This window comes from Ixodes scapularis, unplaced genomic scaffold (assembly GCF_016920785.2).
Source record: "Ixodes scapularis isolate PalLabHiFi unplaced genomic scaffold, ASM1692078v2 ptg000312l_1___fragment_3__unscaffolded, whole genome shotgun sequence".
Classification (NCBI taxonomy): Eukaryota; Metazoa; Arthropoda; class Arachnida; order Ixodida; family Ixodidae; genus Ixodes; species Ixodes scapularis.
In genome coordinates this window covers 132,131-152,606 of record NW_024609958.1, presented here as the reverse complement: position 1 = coordinate 152,606, position 20,476 = coordinate 132,131, and the positions used below count along the sequence as shown (strand labels likewise).

The 20,476-nt window shown below is 44.1% G+C and overlaps 1 protein-coding gene across 1 annotated transcript in view; it reads right to left on the bottom strand.

The window, feature by feature from the left end:
- Positions 1-1,047: 1,047 nt before the first annotated feature.
- Positions 1,048-20,476, bottom strand: part of LOC120836155 — a 41,302-nt gene continuing 21,873 nt past the window's right edge. Inside the window, exons 3-4 of the mRNA XM_040223585.1 lie at positions 8,114-8,212; positions 1,048-1,128 (exon numbers count right to left, since the gene is read on the bottom strand). Coding sequence (XP_040079519.1) covers positions 1,048-1,128; positions 8,114-8,212 — 180 coding nt within the window. The remainder of the gene's footprint in view (positions 1,129-8,113; positions 8,213-20,476) is intronic.

Genomic DNA, 20,476 nt, shown 5'->3' with positions numbered 1-20,476 from the left:
TTGACTTCGGACACGCACACACACAATAGAACATGCGCCGTCCGTGCACGGCACGTATACAATCCAAGCAACATAATGCCGCACACATCACAGCGCAGATCATGACGATCGGATTCATGTAAACGTAGCCACAGGCTGCGTCTACATCGTAGCGCATCGAATCGAGCAGGCACCAATCGCCCGCAGCCTAGAGTGCCTTCATACACACGCACCCTACCGCAGCCTGCCTTCCTACTTCTTCCTCTTCTACCTATCTACTGTAATATCGAAATAGCCAAATCTCGATTCGATGCGCGACGCGATTTAAACGCAGCCACAGTATAATTATGGAAGGTGCAGTTCCTAGAAATTGATTTGCTAAAAAAACAATCGTTTTCGGGAAATTCGATCGCCGTTCTCCTCCGTATACATGCCAGCAACGCAATACAGCGCGTATTTTGTATCACCCTAGCTCAGACACTGTTCTGTGGTAAAACATAAAGAAACAAAAATTGAGGTGGATTAAATGCTTTATAGCTATAGCAGCCGAGTTAACGAGCAGCCATTTTTCTAGTCATACTTTTTATATTTTTCTTCTTTTTTCCTCTTTTAATTATATTTCTTGTTTGTGGTCCACCAAGGATATGTTCCAGATTTCTCAAGTAGACACTGTGACACCTTTAACTAGCCATTGCCTTTATTATTTTCCTTGAATTACGAACGCACATTTTTGAAACCATATGTACGCAATGCGTAAGCCGAGGAAGATACTGAAATAGAATTTATAATTTTGAATACATTTTTTTACTGAGTTACAAATACCGTCTACGAATTTTATCTTGATGCATATTGAAATTGGTGCCCTAGAAAAAAATATATCAAGGATACAACAGGAAACACTTGTAACGCAATAGAGCCCAGCTTGTAGTAGCTGAACACCACAACATAAACTAAAGATGAGATATACATTTTTATAAATGGTAGATTCAGATGAATGGCACGTGACACTTCTTTATTTATCGCAGCAACCGTAACAAAAGTTACTTTCCTTGTTAATCACGGCACCAATCATCCACAAATCATAGTTTTCCTCTTCTGCAATTCGGCAGTCCATTTATTGACAATTGCTTTCGAATCTTCATCGCATTTCTGTAGAGAAAGAAATTGCAGCACTGGTTTTATAACGATCAAAACACACACACCAGCGTCCAAATACATCTTCGTCTGTTTGTTTTTTAATTGCACTGCGCTTTTTTTTTGTAAAAAATGTGTGATAAAAGATCCGCCCCGAAAAAGGCACTAAAATGTACTTTTTTTTAAATCAGATTTGGGATACTTGGGGGAGATTTCGTTTTAGTACTCGCAACAAAAAATATACTTTTAGCCTCATGAATCTTTTAATAAAGGTGCCGTGCGACTATTTCTGAACTTCAACTAAAAAACGCGCAGCCTCAATCTTCGACGTTCACAACCTACAAAACATGGGCTAGATCATATCTCGTAAAGGGGTATTCACACGAGGGAGAAATCCCGGGGATTTCTCCCCGACACGCGCGTATCACGAGATGAAAACGCGAGGCCTTTGCACATCGCAAAGCCTGACGTTTTCGTCGTGGGATGCGCGTGCCGGGGAGAAATCCCCGGGATTTCTCCCTCGTGTGAATACCCCTTAATGGTCGTCGCAACAAAATTAAAGGAAGAATCAGCGTTCACTCTCTCAAGTTAAAGGGGCGATGCAACAATATTTGCACTTTGCGCAAATACCGCTTAGAACGGATCCCTGACGTTAATGACCTATGAAACACGCGTTCGTTTTTCACCCCACGCAATAGAAGTCCCGGAAAAAAAATTATAGAAAAACGAGCAGCGTTCACCCCCCTCAACTCGCAGCCACAACAAGCGACCACGTGATCTGGAGCCGATTATATGCCGCCGATGTTGATCATAGCCACGCGCCGGGGTTGGCAAAGCACAGGACACGCGCTGAGTTGCAGACATTGTTATGGCTCGGCTATTGTCGTCGTTGCAGCGATTGGACACGGGTCACTACCCGAATGCTTCTCGAGCTAGCAATTGTCACGAGCCCAAATCGAGTGTCCACTCAAGGCTCGAGTACAGTCTATGAACCGCATTCAAATATCGTCATATGGGTGTACTGCGATCCCCACGTTACGTCATAAAATTTTGCCAAGGAGAGATTGAATGAAAATGATCACTTTTGTTTTTGAAATTACACCGCAACGAAGGCGTTTCTTGGGCAGTGGCGTTGCGTGCGAGTATCCTTGAGTCCCACTAGTCCCAGTAAGCTTGTGTAAAGCGAAAAACATTCCAATTGAATATCGTTGCACCGCTCTTTTAAATACAAAATGATCGGCCACATGATTTCGTGCCGGTTATATGCCGCCCAACGTTCATCACAGCCGTGCACTGGGGTTGACAAGCACATCCCACGTGCCAAGAAGCTACAGACGTTGTTAGGGGTCGGCTGTTCCCGTCCCTGCAGCGATTTCACTCGAGTCACCGCCCGAATACTCGTTCACGCATTGATTGTCATGAGACCAAGCCGTGTGCTCACCAGTGTTGGCAAGTACTTTAAGTACATCGTAATTAAAATACCACTTGAAGGAGGTTTGGAATACTTGTTCTTTACTTGAAGTACATTCTCTGACTATGTATTTGTACTTTACTTAAAGTTTTCTTTTTGTACTTTCCGAGGAACGTAGAACTCCTGACTTCGTTGTACATTCCCCAAATTTGGTCTTGTTAAATTTGTATCACTCAATAATGCTGTGCCAACTCTGAAGCCACTTGAATTTATTCAATATTCGCCGCCATTTCCAGAAATTACTGATGCACTCCCGAATATCTCTGGAGCAATGCATACGAGTTAGAAAAACAATTTAGAGGGCAGGGGTGTCAAACTCATCCGAGATGGGGCGGGCCAAATAGCCCACCCCGAAAGGATCAGGGCCAACGGAAGAAGAGGAGAGGGAGGGGGGGGGGGGGGGGGGGGGCAATGTTTTTTTTTTTATTTTGGGAGTAAAAAGAAAGAAACAAACAAACAAACACTAGTGTTTCACGTTGCAAAGCAGCCGACTGTTCAGCGACACCCCATAAATTGTTCAGACAATGGACCTTGTGCTTTCTGCTTCTTGTAAGCTCATCGTTTGCCCTCTTTAGCTTTTATTTGCATATACGACTTCTTTGGGCCCACACCTGGTGTTATAAAAAAAAAAAAGTAAAACACCACCATACCACAGTACTGACAGTTTTCAAAACCAGCCGAAGACACTTAAGACTGCTTACGCGTAGGAATGCCAAAGCATTCCTACAGGCAGCACATTCGTACAAGCAGCGCGCCACGTCTTGCTTTCGCACGTGGCGCTCCGGCGGTGACATGACGCTCCCCCCACCGCGCAGGCGCGGCAAACCCCGCCGGCTTCACGACGGCTTCGGCGACGAAGCATCTGCGTTGCTGTGCTTTTCTTTGTCTTTTATATCTGAGCCACGTCCGTTTTGACCTTGAGTGCCCCCCCCCCTCCCTCCCCCCCCCCCCCCCCCCCGGGCTGCCGTGACGAAGCATCAGCGTTGCTGTGCTTCTATTTGTGTTTTTGTTTTCTGAGGCGCGTGCTCGGTGTCGTATTTTTATGGCCATCTTTCGGGCACAACGCCGACGCCGCTTTCTCGCGTAATGGGACAAGTAAGGCTTTCTCCGTAATATAACGAGAGCAAGCACGCCATTATTGCCCTGTTGCACAATAGAAGAAATATCTCTTTGCTTTCCTGGCGATTTTTGTAGCAGCATTATAAGAAAATACTTTCAAGTTAAAGGTACTGACCGACAGAAGCCCGAGATCATAGCTCTATCTTTGACTTTGGACGTTTCTCCTGCTGAGCAAGAGTTCGTGCAGCCGAGGTGCCTTCTTGAGGAAAGAGCTCGCACTCGTATATCCTGGCAGTGGTATTGCGATTCCGGTTGACTTACACAAGAAAATCTGACAAGCAAATACTTAGACGAAACAATACTTACTATAAAATAAAGACAAACTGAATAGCGCGAAATGCGTGAACAGGACAGAGCTCCCTTTCGAGCAGAATGAATCGACGATATCAAACTAATATTTATGGCTCATGAGGTGCTCGAGGCATTGGGATCGGGGGCTCGCAGCCGGGGGATGCTTGTCGGCCACATTCCAGAGAGTCGCGGGACACGTGTTGACACCCCTGGTATAGGGGAATAAAATGGCATCTTGAAAGATTGTGTTAAAGGGACCATGAAACGATTTTGAAATCGAATTTCATCCACCGCACGTCGTAAAAGATGCGAAAAGAAGATCAAAACACACGCAAAAAAAGAGTCAATAACATTTCTTTGCTATAAAACTTTTTGAAGAAAAGCGGACTCTTTTACACCTCCTATCCTTCGAAAACTCCCTGCCTTTTCACTGATACATCCACGGCGCCACGGCACGTCAGCCAAATCCACATCGCCTATTGGATAAAGGCCTACCTCAACAGCACCGCGATCGTAAACAATAAATAGCCGGCGAATGTTTCTTAAAAGTTTTGTTAAAGAATATTCTGATCCACATTTTGTTGAATAATTACCAATGTGACGGAAGTCGCCGAATTGTATATTGCTAGGAGCTATGCGCCATCTATCGTGTGCTAAACGAAGGAAGATAAAGATAAGACTGCGCCTGCGCCGGTCGCGGTTCCAGCTCTGCTAAAAAGCAGGGCGTCGGTGGTGACCCTCAACGTCGTCGGCGTGGTGGAAGCTCATCGTTTCGCGTAGAGCGCTATCCTTGACTGAATTTTAGTGGTGGGTCACGATGATAACCCAGTACGTCCTAAAAGGGGAGATTGTGGCGGCACCGTCAATAGCAAAAACGCTCGTGCCGTCGTCTTTGTTCACTTCGACTACAGCTGTGCTTTTTTAGAATTTGTCTCCTCGAAAATCACCCGGATTTCTTATTTTGCGCATTCCATGTGTGTGCACAAGTTCAAGGTATTACTGGTGTGTATTGTATTTAAAGGCGTGCATGAAGGATACAAATTTTGGCGCGTTTTCATCACCCGAGAAAATTATTAGTCTTAGTATTCCTGAACTCCCGCAATGTCTGTGTGATCACGAAATCAATTTCCACGTTGCTTTACCGCTGCTAAGATTACATTGTCTTTTGCAATCGTAGCAAAGGCGTATGGCAAGATTTGTATCATCAGTAAAGTCGTGTTTTAAAGTCGTGATCGTCCAAGACGACGTACTGCATCATTTTATTTTATTTTTCATCCACTCTGCATGCCCTGCGTGCCTATCATGACAAAATAAAAGTAAATAAGACTTGAGCCCATAGGAAACTTTGCGCATTTTCTGCTATTCCAGTGAGTGACTGCGCGTCCCCTTCTTTTTAGAAATACCGCGGATCGACTGACGGCGGCAGAGAAGCGGCTCTCGTGCTGACGACCGGCTGCGCTTCGTGCAGGCGTGTGGGATTAGTCCCATGCTGTTGTTGTAGCGTGACATACATCTAATTGAATTTCGCTCAGCTGCGATGTGTTCATGACTATCGCGGTGATGAGAGGCGCCTATCCAGACAATATGTCGGTAGCATCGGCGCCATCAGCGCAGTAAAAGCCTGTAGTAAAATAAAACCTACCGGGACACCGTCAGTTCGCCTCTAACGCTCCCATTCTCCTACTGCCCCGTGCCACCTGTACGTCACGACCGTCAAAATTACGCCGCAGTTTGGTTTGCGGTGAGTTGGAGAGGAAAAAAAACTCGATATTTCAATAATTGTTTGGTGTAGAAGTTAACTAACCGAAACGAAAAGGGGTGCCTGTTCGGCGTTCAGTGAACATTGAAGGTTTAATGTAAAAGTTATTTGGCAAAAGTAAAAAAGTCATTTCATGGTCTCTTTAAGAACTACTGGTACTCTACTTTGAAAGTACGTTGTACTTATAGTACTTTATTTCAAGTACATTGCACCCAGGTGTACTTACTACTTTTACTTCAAGTACATAACCCTCATATACTTTGTACTTTAATTCAAGTGCATTTAAGATTTACCCAACACTGGTGCTCATACAGTATTCGTATTAAATCTATGAACTGCATTTGAATAACGTTATAATGAGATAATCCCGCGACTACGACAACGATTCGATACCCCGTACTACATGATTATGTTTGGCGAAGGAGAAGTTGGAATAAAAGATCCACAGGGTATCACCGAAATCACAAAGCGGCCAAGACGCTTCTTGGTCAGTGGCGCTGCGTGCAAGATATATATACTAAGATTGCACAAGTACCAGTATGTTTGCGGAAAAAAAACATTCCCAGCTTGCCTTGTAGGTGAGCCCCCCCCCCCCCCCCCCCCCCCCCACGTTGGTTCAGTACAAAAACTTGAGAAAGAATCAAATGCTTAACAGAACACAAACAGCCCATCCACAAAAACTACTTTCTGCACCTATCCGTCATAGTTTTTTTTTTTTTTTCCGCTATCGTATTAAGATCTATTAAATATTGCCGCGCGCCAAACACACAGCGCGGCCGTTGCCTAACGGTTATCGTACTTGCCTCCCTCGCGAAGAGCCAGGGGGGCTATGTTGCGCTTTTTGCACTCCCAGGAGACTAGGGAGAAGGAAGTGACGTCAAGAACGCAGCAAATGCAGATTGGATGTTGATTTTGTTTTCTTCTGTCAACATCCAATCCGCATTTGCACTAGTCGTTGACGTCACTTCCTTCTTCCAAGTCTCCTCGGAGTGCAAAAAGCGCAACATAGCACCCCTGGGTTCGATTCCCGGGAGTTACGCGTCCTTTTATTTATTCTTGCAGTTTAATGTTCTTGTGAATTCGAGAACTCTGTTGCTTGTTCGAGGTGCGAATGTCTCTATATTTTGTCTCATCCTACGATGGACTAAAGGCCAAAGCCACGGGCCGCCAGGTCCAATCACGTTCCAAGCTACACTATGACATTCGTAGCATTGATTAGGGGTGGACGAATAATGCTTCGAACCCAAAAACGCTGCATCATTTCTATAGCTTCAACACTGCAAACAGCCTTTTTATTTTTTTTTTTTTGCAATGTAAAGTTGTTGAGTCACTCAGTGCTATTTCGATTCGAACCACTGTCCGCCAATCCCAATCAGTGATCCGAGACGCGGGCCCTGATACGTGCATCAAAGCGCAATACGCAATTTCTAAGTAAATCGTGATTGGATCTTGCGGTCCGTAGCTTTTGCCTTTAGTCCATCGTACGGTGAGACGAAGTATAGGTCGGTTGTTCCAGAAGTTGGAATAAAATAGTGAAAAAATCACTATTACTACTTTACTGTCGCTTATGGCTACCACTGCTAATACTCTTGATTTTAATTATGCTCTTAATTTTTATAAAAATACAATCATTTATAACACTTACATAAGCGGTTAATATATTTTGATATCCTAATAATTATTGCAGCAAAGCAACTGGCAGGACAGGTCGTAAACTTTAAGCAGAAATTCGCCTCATCACAAGACTGAAAGACGGACGGTTTTGAGCGTGGCCATGGCCACCCCATTTATTTCCACCAGTAATCGTCGAGATAGTTGTTTGCCTAAAAGCAACACTAAGAGGCTTTAGGAATTTTGGCTGGATCGTCATGTTTTGGTTCTTACCAGCCTCTTTAGTAGTCAACGTGAGCATGTACAGTTGGGCATAAAATAAGAGGCGTTATCGATTTCATGAAACAATTGTCAACACAATTATGCAATTGTTACATTTTAAATATTTTGTGCTATGTACCGTCAGTACACTGGGTATTGGAAAATATCTGATCATCTGAATATACATAACAAAGATGGCTGACTACGTCTTGCCCAGAGGATCCAATGGAATGACGCATGATCTTGCAAATGAAAAAAAAAATGGTTCTCGTACTAGCTCTGCACAGAATAAATAGAGAGTCAATATGTAATACTTGTGTTATGGCTAAACAAAGACAAATGCTAAACCTGAGGCATGCCCTTAGTAAAGCCAAACTGAACGATAAATAACTTTTTGAAAAAGATATAAAACGGGGCACCTGTCATATAACTGTTAACCGAAAAAACAATGAGCGCGAATGCAGCGAGGACATTTTCTCATGACTTACCAAGCCACCGACGGGACATACTGCCCCTGGAAACCCCAGCTTCTGGTAAGGTTGAAGGCATGTCACCTGGCACGTTTTAGGAATCTTACCACCAGGATGCTGCAATGCATTCACATATGATTTCACAAATACTAATTAAAATAAAACTATGTACATTAAAAGAAAGAAACTAAAAACGTTGAAAGAATGAATTTAACGGCCGGCCCCCAAGCAGAGGCAAGGATCCCGACCCTCACACTCTCCCTCGCCAACCCTGCCACAACACAAAAGGAGGAAATCACCCCTCGTTTTCTCCTCGCCATTTGCCGACTTTTTTTTTTCTTCTTTTCATCGCCCGTTTGATTTTTTCTTTTTTTGTAAGTCTGGAGGGGGTATATGAAGGTTTAAAAGTAAATCCAGACAAAAATAAGTTTCAGTTTCCTTTTCTTTTTTTCGCCGTGCCGTTTATTTTTAAAGCACAAACGATTCGTTTTGTCAGCAGAAAACTCACAAATAAGGACACGATTAGTCACGGTTAAGGCTAATCTGAAGGCGTGTCCAATTTACGAGAAGCCCATCAGGTTTTCTTGGCATCCGTGACTCAGTAGCGCGGCGTCCAGCGGAGAGAGGGATCTCTTCAAGGACAGCAGGTTGCGGGCAAACCGAGATTCCCCAAGAGGAACTGTAAGTCCCGCAGCTTTCTTTACGTTCACTAATCTGCATGCGCACCTGGATTACGGCTTTTAAAAAGAAACTGAAGCGGTTCTTTATTTGAGTAAAATCTCAAATACAAAACACAAAATGGTTTTGGGGTCGCACAAATGCGAGTGAAAGGTTTTTTTTTTTCCTTCTTTGTTTGGCGGCGAAGGTATTTTGCGGGTGGGTGTTAGTCATTAGCTTTAAATCGCCAAAGCGCGTCATTGGGAGGATGTTCGCGTGTCGATGCAGACGATACAAGTTTGTTTTTCTCAGGTGTTTGCTGTGATGACTTAACACATAGGACGAATCAAACTCTGCAGAAGTTTAGTACTTGGAGCCAGGCTAACGCTTTAAAAATCAACGTTAACAGGGATATTTTGTTTCAACCGAAAAATAAAAATGCAGCTATTACATGACATATCGTCTTGAATTCGAGAAAAATAGAAGTCTTGACCAGTTTTAAGACTCTTGGAGTTTTTTCACCCAACATATGACTTGGGATGAACATCTAAACCATATCTTGATAAAGCTGTTACGTGTGATTGGCATAGTGTATCGTAACCGATCTATTTTGCCAGAAAATGCTAAATTGTTAATCTATAACTCGTTAGTTTCTTTCACGTATACATTACTGTCACCTCGGCCGGGGAAATACAACAATGGCAACTTTGGACACTATACTTATGTTACAAAAAGAGATACTGCGAATAATATGTCATGTTTCATATGATTACCCTAGTAAACCTCTGTTCACTATATTAAATTTAATGTATATTTTCAATATCTATAAATATCAGTTATGTCTAAGTTATACGTCGGAAATAAAAAATAATGTCAATCTTAGTGAACAAGCATCCTTATCACTGAAATTGACAACATATCACACTCTTAGCCTAGACAACTTGGAAGTCCCCAGTTGTAGAACAACATATGGGAGAAAATGCTATCCAACATGTTTCCGACCCTACTTAATTACCTTAATACTCATAATATTCATCCTTTAACATCAACAGTAAAATATATCATAGAATGTTTTTCCTTGCAGACTGAATTGCATAGCAATGACTAAATAAATATTGGACTCAATGACCTCATTTATAAGTTACAGTTATATCCGTTATGAATGAATTTAGTGAATTAGTATAGTATTACATAGTCGTGCTACATCTCTTAAATCTTGAACCCTCGAATGTCTTCAATAACTCGAACCCTTGAACGGGCACCCATTTTTTAGTAAACCGCCTGTTTAGCAGAGCTAATTTATCTGCTACATAGGAATGTTCTACACTGAATTACAGACCCGCGCATTTTTTTTTATTTCGTTCGTTTGTTTACAAAGTGATACATTTCTTTTGTGACCTGCCGCTGTTGCTAAGTGGGGAGGGGGCTCAGGACTCAAGCTACACAAATGCAGCTTTTTTCCTCAGTTCCCTTCCATCATGCACTTGTACTTGATGGAGAAATAAACATTATTATTATTATTATTAGTAGTAGTAGTAGTAGTAGAAGTAATAGTAGTTGTTGTTGTAGTAGTAGTAGTAGTAGTAGTAGTAGTAGTAGTAGTAGTAGTAGTAGTAGTAGTAGTAGTAGTAGTAGTAGTAGTTGTACTAGTAGTAGTAGTAGTAGTTGTTGTAGTAGTTGTTGTAGTAGTAGTTGTACTAGTAGTAGTAGTAGTAGTAGAAGTAGTAGTAGTTGTTGTTGTAGTAGTAGTTGTAGTAGTAGTAGTAGTAGTAGTAGTAGTAGTAGTAGTTGTTGTTGTTGTAGTAGTTGTTGTAGTAGTTGTACTAGTAGTAGTAGTAGTTGTTGTAGTAGTTGTTGTAGTAGTTGTACTAGTAGTAGTAGTAGTAGCAGTAGTAGTAGTAGTAGTCCACCTAGTAAAGTGAGACTGGCTAGGAAACACCTGCCAGCGCCGACAGATGGTGGGCGAGGTGCGGGTGCGTGTTTTAGACACACTCGGAAGCTCCTGCCGCCGGCATTGAAGTGGACGCACGCGGGCTGCGTTTCGGTTCCCCGACCTGCCACGCCGTGCACGGCGTGGTAGGTCGAGCAACCACGTGTTGGAACGGCACACCTGTAGATTTAATCTCCAGTCGCCACACTCTAAAAAAAAGTGTAATGCAATACACCCATAGGGGATGTAAGTGCTTGTAACATATTCTACACCTTTTGTGGTAATATTTGTACACCCCAAGGATGGGAATATCTGTACACCCTTTGGAGTGGTGCACATGTACACCTTTTTCTACACAAATCTCACTCAAAGAGAACACAGGTGCACTCCATTCAATTGTGTACGGCTACACCTCTTTTTATACCCAATAAAATGAAAGGGAACACAGATGCACACCATTCAAAGGTGTACTATTGCATTCACCGCTTCATAAACCCGCCTCACTCAAAAGGAACATAGATGCGCCCCGCTCCAAAGTGACGTGTACGGGTGGGACAGGTGGGTTAACATTTTTGTAATGAGCCGCCGCAGATTGTCGCCACGAAGCGGCGTGAGCGGGTGGGTTGGGTCGGTGAGCACGCTGCCTCAGAGATACACGCGTGACGAAATGTCCTAAAGCGTGCATTTCGCGTAACCAGTGACGATGAAGCTTGTCGACGAAACGTGTCTACAAAACGTGTATCAACGAAAATGTGCCCATGAAACGTGTTTTCACAAAACGCCGGGAGAATAAGAGTCAGTATTCTACCTGCAGTTGTCACATGACTGTAGACAGCTAATAGTATGCAACTGCCGATAGAATTTCGGGAAAATTATTTTCCCGGCGGCTAAAAAATAGACACTGCCTAATTCTAGAGGTAATCCGAAACGGAACGGCCAATTGTTGCAAATGACTAGGTTGCAGCGCACTTACGATGAAAATACCTGACTTGAAATATGTAATCCAAGATATACACTGTAAAAAATTTTCACCCCATTTTACGGGCAAAAGTTGCCGGTTCAATATTGCCGGTATGGTTTGCCGTAATCTAGAAACGGGACTGTCTGTAAAACCAAGGCATATAATTCCGTAAAATGACGAAACGTCCGTAGTTCACTTTACACACAGTTATCCGTTTTCCATTTTACGGGTAAAAGTTGCCGGTTCAATATTGCCGGTATGGTTTGCCGTAATCTAGAAACGGGACCGTCCGTAAAAACAGGGCATATAATTTCGTAGAATGACGGAACGTCTGTAGCCCACATTACGGACAGCTATCCGTAGGAAATGTGAAAGCTGTCCGCACTAAATACCGAAGGACTATACCTTTCCGCCTTCTAAGGCCAAAGCCTCGAGCCATCCGTACCACCTGCACCTCCGATACATCAGGCGACTCACCTGGCAGAGCTCTACATCTGCCAGGGGTGTCACCTGACTTATCAGAGGTGCAGGACTGGTGCGGATGACTCGTAGCTTTGGCCTTATATAATTCGGAAAGGTATAGTCCTTTGGTATTTAGTGCGGACAGCTTTCACATTTCCTAGCTGTCCGTAATGTGGGCTACAGAAATTTCGCCATTCTACAAAATTATATGCCTTGTTTTTACGGAGAGTCCAGTTCAAAAAGACGTAAATGTCAAGTGTTTCATTATTTAGTGCAAAAAGCTTCCATATTCAAGCAAGCCTAAGTCACATGAAGCTTTTGGGGTAGATTGGTATGGAGAGTTCATAGCTCCGTCATTGTAGATATGAACTTGACTAATCTTTCATCCTCAGCCAAAAAGTTCATGTTTTGCAAACGAGAAAGAGCACACAACCTGTACTTCTCACTGCCAGGATTTTGTTTGTGTGAGCTCAGCTGTTCCTATAGATGACAGCTCAACAAACGAACCAATTAAGAAGTTTCGCCACAATACCTTTATTGGAAGAAGGCATGCCTTGCTTTAACTTTGGAGAAAATTTACATTATAGTTGTCCTTGTGCTGGCCATGCCCCTCCATGCTTGTGCTTGAAGTTGTCATTCAATTGAAGACCTCCTCGGTATCTTCATGGTGCATGTAAGGGCAGCTTGAAATAAGAGCAGAAGAGAATTTGCATTCAAACACAATCGCAACAAATTGTATATGACATGCATGGTTAAAGTAAGTAAGCAACGTGCTTACCAACTAGCCTAGCTCCTACTAAACATGACATATAAAATAAACCCCCCATAAATTGAACCAAAGTAAAAATTTGCATTGATTTGAATACCGAACATATCAAGTGCTTGAGAAATATAACTAGCCAATTAAAATTGCACAACTATTATGCATATATTAAGCACATTGGATTGAGCCAGATCTCCCTTAGTATATACATTAGGCTCGCGATAATTCAAACTCGGATATTTAATACTTCTGGTTAAGTCAAACGAATTTCAAAACTTTGGTTGACCCGCTATGTTTTCAATGTATTTATAAGCCGCTTAACTCGAACAATGTTTTCGTGTAATTCATACTTTTTGTTCTCGCAGCACCATTGAGCGCACTTCTTTCGGAGCACCGGTGCACTGCGGAGAAGCAACACCCGTGGAGCTTCCTTCCGCTGGTGTTGCTTTTCCGCAGTGCACCGGTGCTTGGTAAGAAGTTTGTTTAATGGGGTTAAAGCAGAGCAGAACCGTGTATAAACTGTTTTACTAAAAGAGTGCGAGAGGTAAAAGGGGAAAGGGCTACCGGCGCTTTCCCCCTTGCTGGAGCGTTAAAGACAGTGTTCGGTGTAAGCATTGCCCGAACTTCGTTCGTGTTTTGTTCTCTGTTTTAAACTCCCAAACTTAATTAGAGCCACGGGCTTTGATGGGAACAGTCCCCCGGTCATCAAGACACCATTGCTCAGTTATACGGTGCACGAATAACGACAGAAAGCGTCAAATACTGTCCGAGAGCCTGTGTAGCTTGCACGAAATCCGGCAAGGCGAGTGCGACTGCAGTGTCTTTAAGCTCCATCGCTTTCCACATGACCCCGATTTCCGGCAGTAGTGGCTTGCGTCCCTAAATCGAAAAGACTTTTCCCCAACACCGTCCTCTCGACTGTGCTCAGAACATTTTGTGATTGGAGTGGGCATCACATTTAACGCTGTACCGTCGATGAACACAGGGTGCGCTCGCAAGGTGTGTGCAAGTTTTCTCCTGATATTTGCTTTCAGATTGTAACATTTTGGAACTGAATTTATTTTAATATAGATATTTCGAAGTGGTGACATTGACTCAATTTTTTTATCTACAACACTTAGTTGAAGGCTGATTTTCGTCGCCAGGTGTGGCTGGCAATTGTCAAAAAGTTAGTTCTATTGCTTTGCCTGAATCCCAATCTCCTGCGCAATACCAGAGAGCCATGAGCCCATGCTGACCATCACAATGCGACTAGATTCTTCTTATTTTCAAAATTAGTACACAATGTAGCTGGAAAGAAACCTTCAATTTCTGTTGCTCAAGTTGAAACATGCTCAAGCATCACTGTTAATAGCATAGAAACATGCTCACGCATCGGTGTTTATAAACGTTTTATTTGAGGATCCCGTGCCAACGAGTGTGTCTTTTGTCGAGAACTGAAAACAGCAAGGTCGAGATGGGCCTTTTGCCGGAGCGAGTCGGTCAATGATTCAACGATTCGAAATTGATGCATGAGCATATTTCAACTTTCAGCAACAGAAATTGAAGGCTTCTTCCCGGCTACATTATGTACTAATTTTTAAAATAAGTATCTTGTCGCATTGTGACGGTCAACATAGGTTCATGGCTCTCTGGTATTGCTCAGGTGATCGTGATTCAGGAAGACCAATAGAACAACCTTTTCGACAATTCTCAGCCACACCCGGCGGCAGAAATGAGCCTTCAACTCAGCGTTGTTGATAAAATTGAGTCATTGTCAACACTTTGAAATATCAATATTAAGATAAATTCAGTTAGAAAATGTTACAACCTGAAACAGCCATTATCTCGAGAAAACTTGCACGCACCTTGCGAGCGTACCTCATGTTCATCGACGGTACAGCGTTAAGTTCGGTGTGCGCTCCATTCACAAAGTGTTACGAGCACGGTCGAGAGGATAGCGTTGGAGAAAAGTCTTTTCAGTTTACAGAAGCAAACCACTGCCACCGGAGATTGGGGTCATGTAGAAACAGCCGCACTCACCTTGCCGGATTCCGTGCAAGATACATAGGTCCTCAGACTGTATTCAACGCTTTCTGTCGTTATTCGTGTACCCTAAAACCGAGCTATGGTGTCCCGATGACGGAGGGACTGTCGCCATCGATGCCCGTTGCTTGAATTAAGTTTGGGAGTTTAGAACAGAGAAGAAAGCGCAAACGAAGTTAGGGCAATGCAGATGCCTAACACCGGGACGCAGATAGAGGGCTTGACAAGATCTCTTGGCCAACCAGAAGCCGAAAAGAACCTCCTAGCCGTGGTTTGGGATTGGAGGGCAATGTTAAAAAACACCTCATGTTTAAGAGAAAAAAAAAAGCCGCTCACCTGATGTGCATTTCTGGAAACAGGTTTTGACTACCAATAAATTATTGCCTCAGGAATGAAGTGCTGCTTCAGTAATGGTTCCTGCACAAACAATTCAAGTGTAAGAACACAAGCCCCAAAATTTTCTTGCCATCCTCCTCCATCTACTTTTTTGTGCATCTAATTAATTTCATCCCTTGGCAAATCCTAAAGATTTGGAAGTGCTTATCCTACGTCTTTCTCTTAGAGCCTAGTTCATGTTGCAGAAACTTGGCTGAGTGGATAAGCTGGAGCGTTCATTATTCATCGAGACACTTTTTCTTTCACCCCATCCTGTTCTTGAAAGCAGAAAATCCTCTCCCCTGACCACGGTCATTAAGGACTTTTTACAGATCATACACAGGAGGTTGGCATTGCCAAGACAAACTCATGTCTTTACTTTGAGCATGGAATAAATGTATGTCTGATCTACGGAAAGTTCCTGTTATACCAAGGCTCGTACTATTCCGTTGTCAAAGGAGCAGGCATTGTTTATAAAAACTTTGCTTCATTACATTGTTTCAGAGAACAATTGTTCTTTTTCTAATAGGGATCAATTAATCATATTAGGACAATTGTCAAATAATAGCAGATTCACGCGATGGATTAAATCGCAATTTTCATCAGTGGACCGTTTGTCACATTACCATCATGTCGGCTATTCCTCCGATTTGCACCTCGTCAGCAGACGCCCAGACTTATAGGCAAAGTGCCCTTCCATGCCCAGATTTTTAGCGAGTGAGTAAAGGCCCGTTCACACTCTTGCGACCGAGTTAGACCGAGAGAGACCAGACCGGTTTTTAAGCCTCTTGCGACTTCTTAGGTCCAACTCCGCTGCATCGCATCCGGTCCTAAGAAGTCGCAAAAGGCTTAAAAACCGGTCTGGTCTCTTTCCGTCGAAGTCAGTCGCAAGAGTGTGAACGAGCCTTAACAGTAAAAGCGTTTACGGTAGAGCACCAACAGCAGAGCAATAGTTTTGGTTTTCGAATGAGCCAAACAAAGATAGTGCACTGTACTTTGTCCATTCGCTGTTTCATTTTGTCGAACCATTCTTATTTTCCACTCGTGAAAGAAGCTGCAAGAACTTTGCCCAGCCGACAAGCCGCAAGTTCTGGTACTCCTCCGGGTTGGTGTCAAGAAGCTTCAGTGAAAACTTGCCTAGCAAGCTGCACGCTTCCCTGCATGTCCACCCAGTTTTCAACCCAGCCAAGACCTTTCTTACGGCTGTAGTGTGCTGAAGAGTGGTGCACAAGCAAGCAGTGCGTGAAGGTATTTCCAAATGCCCCTCCGCAACACCAGGACTTCATCACTTAGACGCTGAAGCCTCCTGGAGCAGGACGATACTTGTGTCATATGGTTAGTAAAGCTAGTAGCGCCTCACGCTAAGCCTGTCATGATGCTTTGTCTTGCTCGGTATCTAACAGCAGCACACAATACTTTTTCATAATAGCACAGTGATCGTAGTCGCAAACATCACTTCTGACCTTGGAAAACTGTGCCACAGTGCGATGTTGGCATTTTGCGGAAATGCAGGGCCGGGAATAGGTTCAGTTTGTCCTCGCTGTCATCTGCTCGTCTCCTCCGTATGGATGTGCTTGGAGGACTGATGTTCCGTGGACGTCTTGTCACTTGATCAATTTATCTGCGGATAAGTTCATGTGAATCGGCAATAAGTGGACAGCGGAATCTGCGGTGACTTAAAGGGGTTATAACACGAAAATTAAACGGATCTATTATTCTTGAAATGGATTGCTCATAGACTACGTAGTATATTCACCAAGTTACGCAATTTTAGAGCTCTGGTAATTGCACTATTCAATTTACGAATTTGTATCATTTTCATCTGGCGACCAGGCAACACTGCCCAAGTTAGTCACATCATGGTGCCCATAAAGCATGTGACCATGAACGCCCTTTCATTCTAGGGGCCCCCATGATCGCCCAAGCTCTCCTCGCCGCGGTACGATCAAAACCGCTCGCGCAACTCGGTAACCCAAATGCTTTTCTCGCTCTCGCCGCCGGCCCGTTGACCTTCCACCCTGCATGCGCCTGCGAGATATTCCCGGGCGTCAGTGACCACAACGAGTTCGTCCGTAACTCGCCGTCACTGGAGTTTGTCGCCAACGGGTCGCAGTCAAAATGAACAGCTTTCAACATCTCTTGATAGCAATCATACTCATCGCTGCTGCAATCAATGTCGAACACTCTGACAAGGCGAGCGATGTCGTAGACGTAATCATCACAAACCGCATGCTCGAAACGTGGAAGGTAAACGAGAAAACTGAAGCTCGAGACGCCAGAATAGCCAAATCTGTCAGTGCGTGCAAAGAGACATCGCGCTGGAGGCTGGCTACAAAGCCAGCCTCCAGTTCTGCTTTGATCCGCCCCTCCGAGGGATTCACATTTAAGTGGATTTATCTACGAAACTATTGCGCCATTCTCAAAACAAATCTAGCAGGGTTACAGGAACACACAATGGGTCCTAGCAGTATAGCTATCTTATATTGTATTTTTGGCGTGTCATTTCACGCCAAACATTTTTGTTGACGTTGCCTGCACGTCATAAAAGTGTGTCTCATATCCAATTAGACATTGTCGAAGGAACGAGGAAACTGCATAATAATGTCGCACACTGTTTACCTTGACCGTTTCTTTTTTCTTCAGTTTTTGATCCTAAGTTGTTTTTTCTATATTTATTGCACGTACAGCCCAAGCTGCACATGTCTCCACAATCAGTCGCCATCCTTAAAAATGTGTACAATAAAAAAAATACATGCTGCCATCTCTGAGCAGCACCGCAAAATATGCTCGGAACAAGCCTGGGATGTCCAAAAAGAGCCAAGGGGCGAGGTATAGTGCGCGGATGAGTTACACCCATCCTAAACGGTTTAGGAACAACCCTAGGTGGACGAGCGAGGCTCGTCCAAAATGGGTTAAGGTGCACCAACACCTTCCACGTTGTTGAATCTTATGTAGTAGTATATGATCCTAAATTACCAGACTAGGTTACAGAAAGTAAAGAGTAAGAGGAGGACGGGACGTCATACCTTTTCATGTTCTCATTTTTTCGCCAGTCCTGTATTAAAAGGTTTTCATAGTAAAAGTGACGGTTGTGTTTTATCTACCCTTTTGTTTTTCGCAATCTCCTGCCTACCAACTCAACCAGCAAAGTAATGCCCCCCCCCCCCCCCCAACACACATCCAACCCACAATAGATATTTTTGGATACAAGATGCCATGAATGTGCTGTGCATGTGAACCAAGCTGAAGGCAAATTTGCGGTCTGAGGGAATAAAGAGTTACAAAACTGACAAACATCGCAGTAGCATACTTTTCACTTTTGCACATGTACAAGAACCGCTAATTTTTATTAGAAAAGCGGAAAAGCCCAAGGCTATCAGGTTACTCACCGACAGCAACTACCAGGAAGAGAAAGGGGGGGGGGGGGGGGGGGGGGGTCTTGATTGTGAGGGCAGCTGGTCTGTAATGCTTGTGCTTTCCTGAAAGTTGCAAGTAAGACTTTTAAAGAAAAATGACCCAAACTATTGCAACAAAATATTCTTTCATTTCATTTCTCATACCAAAAAGGTTGGCATGAGGAACTTTGCCCAACTGACACGACGCAGAATCTGGTACTCATCTGCGTCAAAAAGCTTCTGTAAAGACGCGTCTACCACGCCGCAATCACTTTGAATCTCCAATCAATCTTTCACCCAGCAAGACCTTTCTTGTGGCTGTGGTGTACTGAAGGCACAAGTGCAAAGTGAGTGGAGGCATCTCCAAATGCCACTTAGCGGGCCCAGGACTTCACCGCCTCCACGCCAAAGTCTCCTCGAGCAGGACCATGCTTGTGTCTCTGCCATGGTTTGGTTTAGTAAGGCCAGTGGCAATTCGCACTAAGCCTATCATGGTGTTATGTCTCACTCCGCACGTAATAGTGGCGCACAGTTCTTGTTCAAAGCAGCAAATGTCGATTTCGATCTTGGACAACAGTGCCACAGTGTGGTCACAAACATGTTCGGCTCGTCCTGGCTGTCATTTGCGTGTCTGCTCCTTCGTGTGGATGCGCTTGGGAGACGGACGAACCGCGGACATGATCAATCCGTCTGTGGATCAGTTCGTCGTGTGAATCAGCCATCATTGAAGAGTGCTGTTCACTTTGAACTTGATATAAATAGCCCTCTTGCAAAATCCCCCAAGCACGAAGATTTGTGCGAGACTGTCCCTCGCCTAGCCGCTCTGCCTTGAGATTGCATTGCCTTGTCGCTTGCCTCCTCTTAATCCTCTGTTTTTCGATTCCATTACCTGTCCTTATCTATTCCAATGTATATTTTATTGCTTCTAAGCATAGGCGTAGACTTCGGGGGGGCATCGAGGCTTGTGCCCCCCCTGGTGAGATCCGCGGGGGGAGAGGGGGGCAGGGCAGGGCCTTACCCTCGGGCCCTGCCCTGCCCCCCTAAGATACAGCGGTGTGCTGTATCTTAGTTAAGTAAGCGGCAGTCGAAGGCATACGCTACAGTGCGAGTAAATGGAGCGAGCGTGGGTGGCCAAATCACAGCGCGCTCGGCTCTCGCATCACGATAGTTGATTCAGAGCTGTGCCTATCCCTGACATGTGCGCGGCTGTTCATAAACGGCTCCTCTCGACTGTACGCGAGTCTAATTGAACCAACACAAACAGCTAACAGTGCGATAGGAATCTGTAGCAATGGTAGTACTCATACCGAGAAACGACGCGCGAAGCGGCGTGTTGTCCGTCGGCACTCCCATCGAAAAAGGCAAAATAAAGACACAAATACTATATATATACAAGAAATATTGTGCACAGAAGAGAATAGAAACCCTTAGAAGCGATAAAAAATACACTGGAATAGGTAAAAATATGTAATGGAATCGAAAAACAGAATTAAGAGAAGGCAAGCGACAAGGCAATGCGATCTCAAGGCAGAGCGGCCAGGCGAGGACAATCTCTCCCACAATTCCTCGCGGGCAAGCCGGGGCGCTCGGGAAAATAGCGAATCGTCTATTAACTGAGCAGCACTTTTCTGTAGGATGGCTAACCCAACCTAATCCCCTGGATATGTTTGTGTTAGTTTCTACACGAGGCCCGTGCAGCACTTGGACGCAAATGGCAGTGTAGCCCTGAAATGAAAGGCATTTGGAAGTCAGTTGCATGTGTCTCTCGCGTTCATACAATTCAAGCTGAACCGTATGTACGCGATTTAGCGAG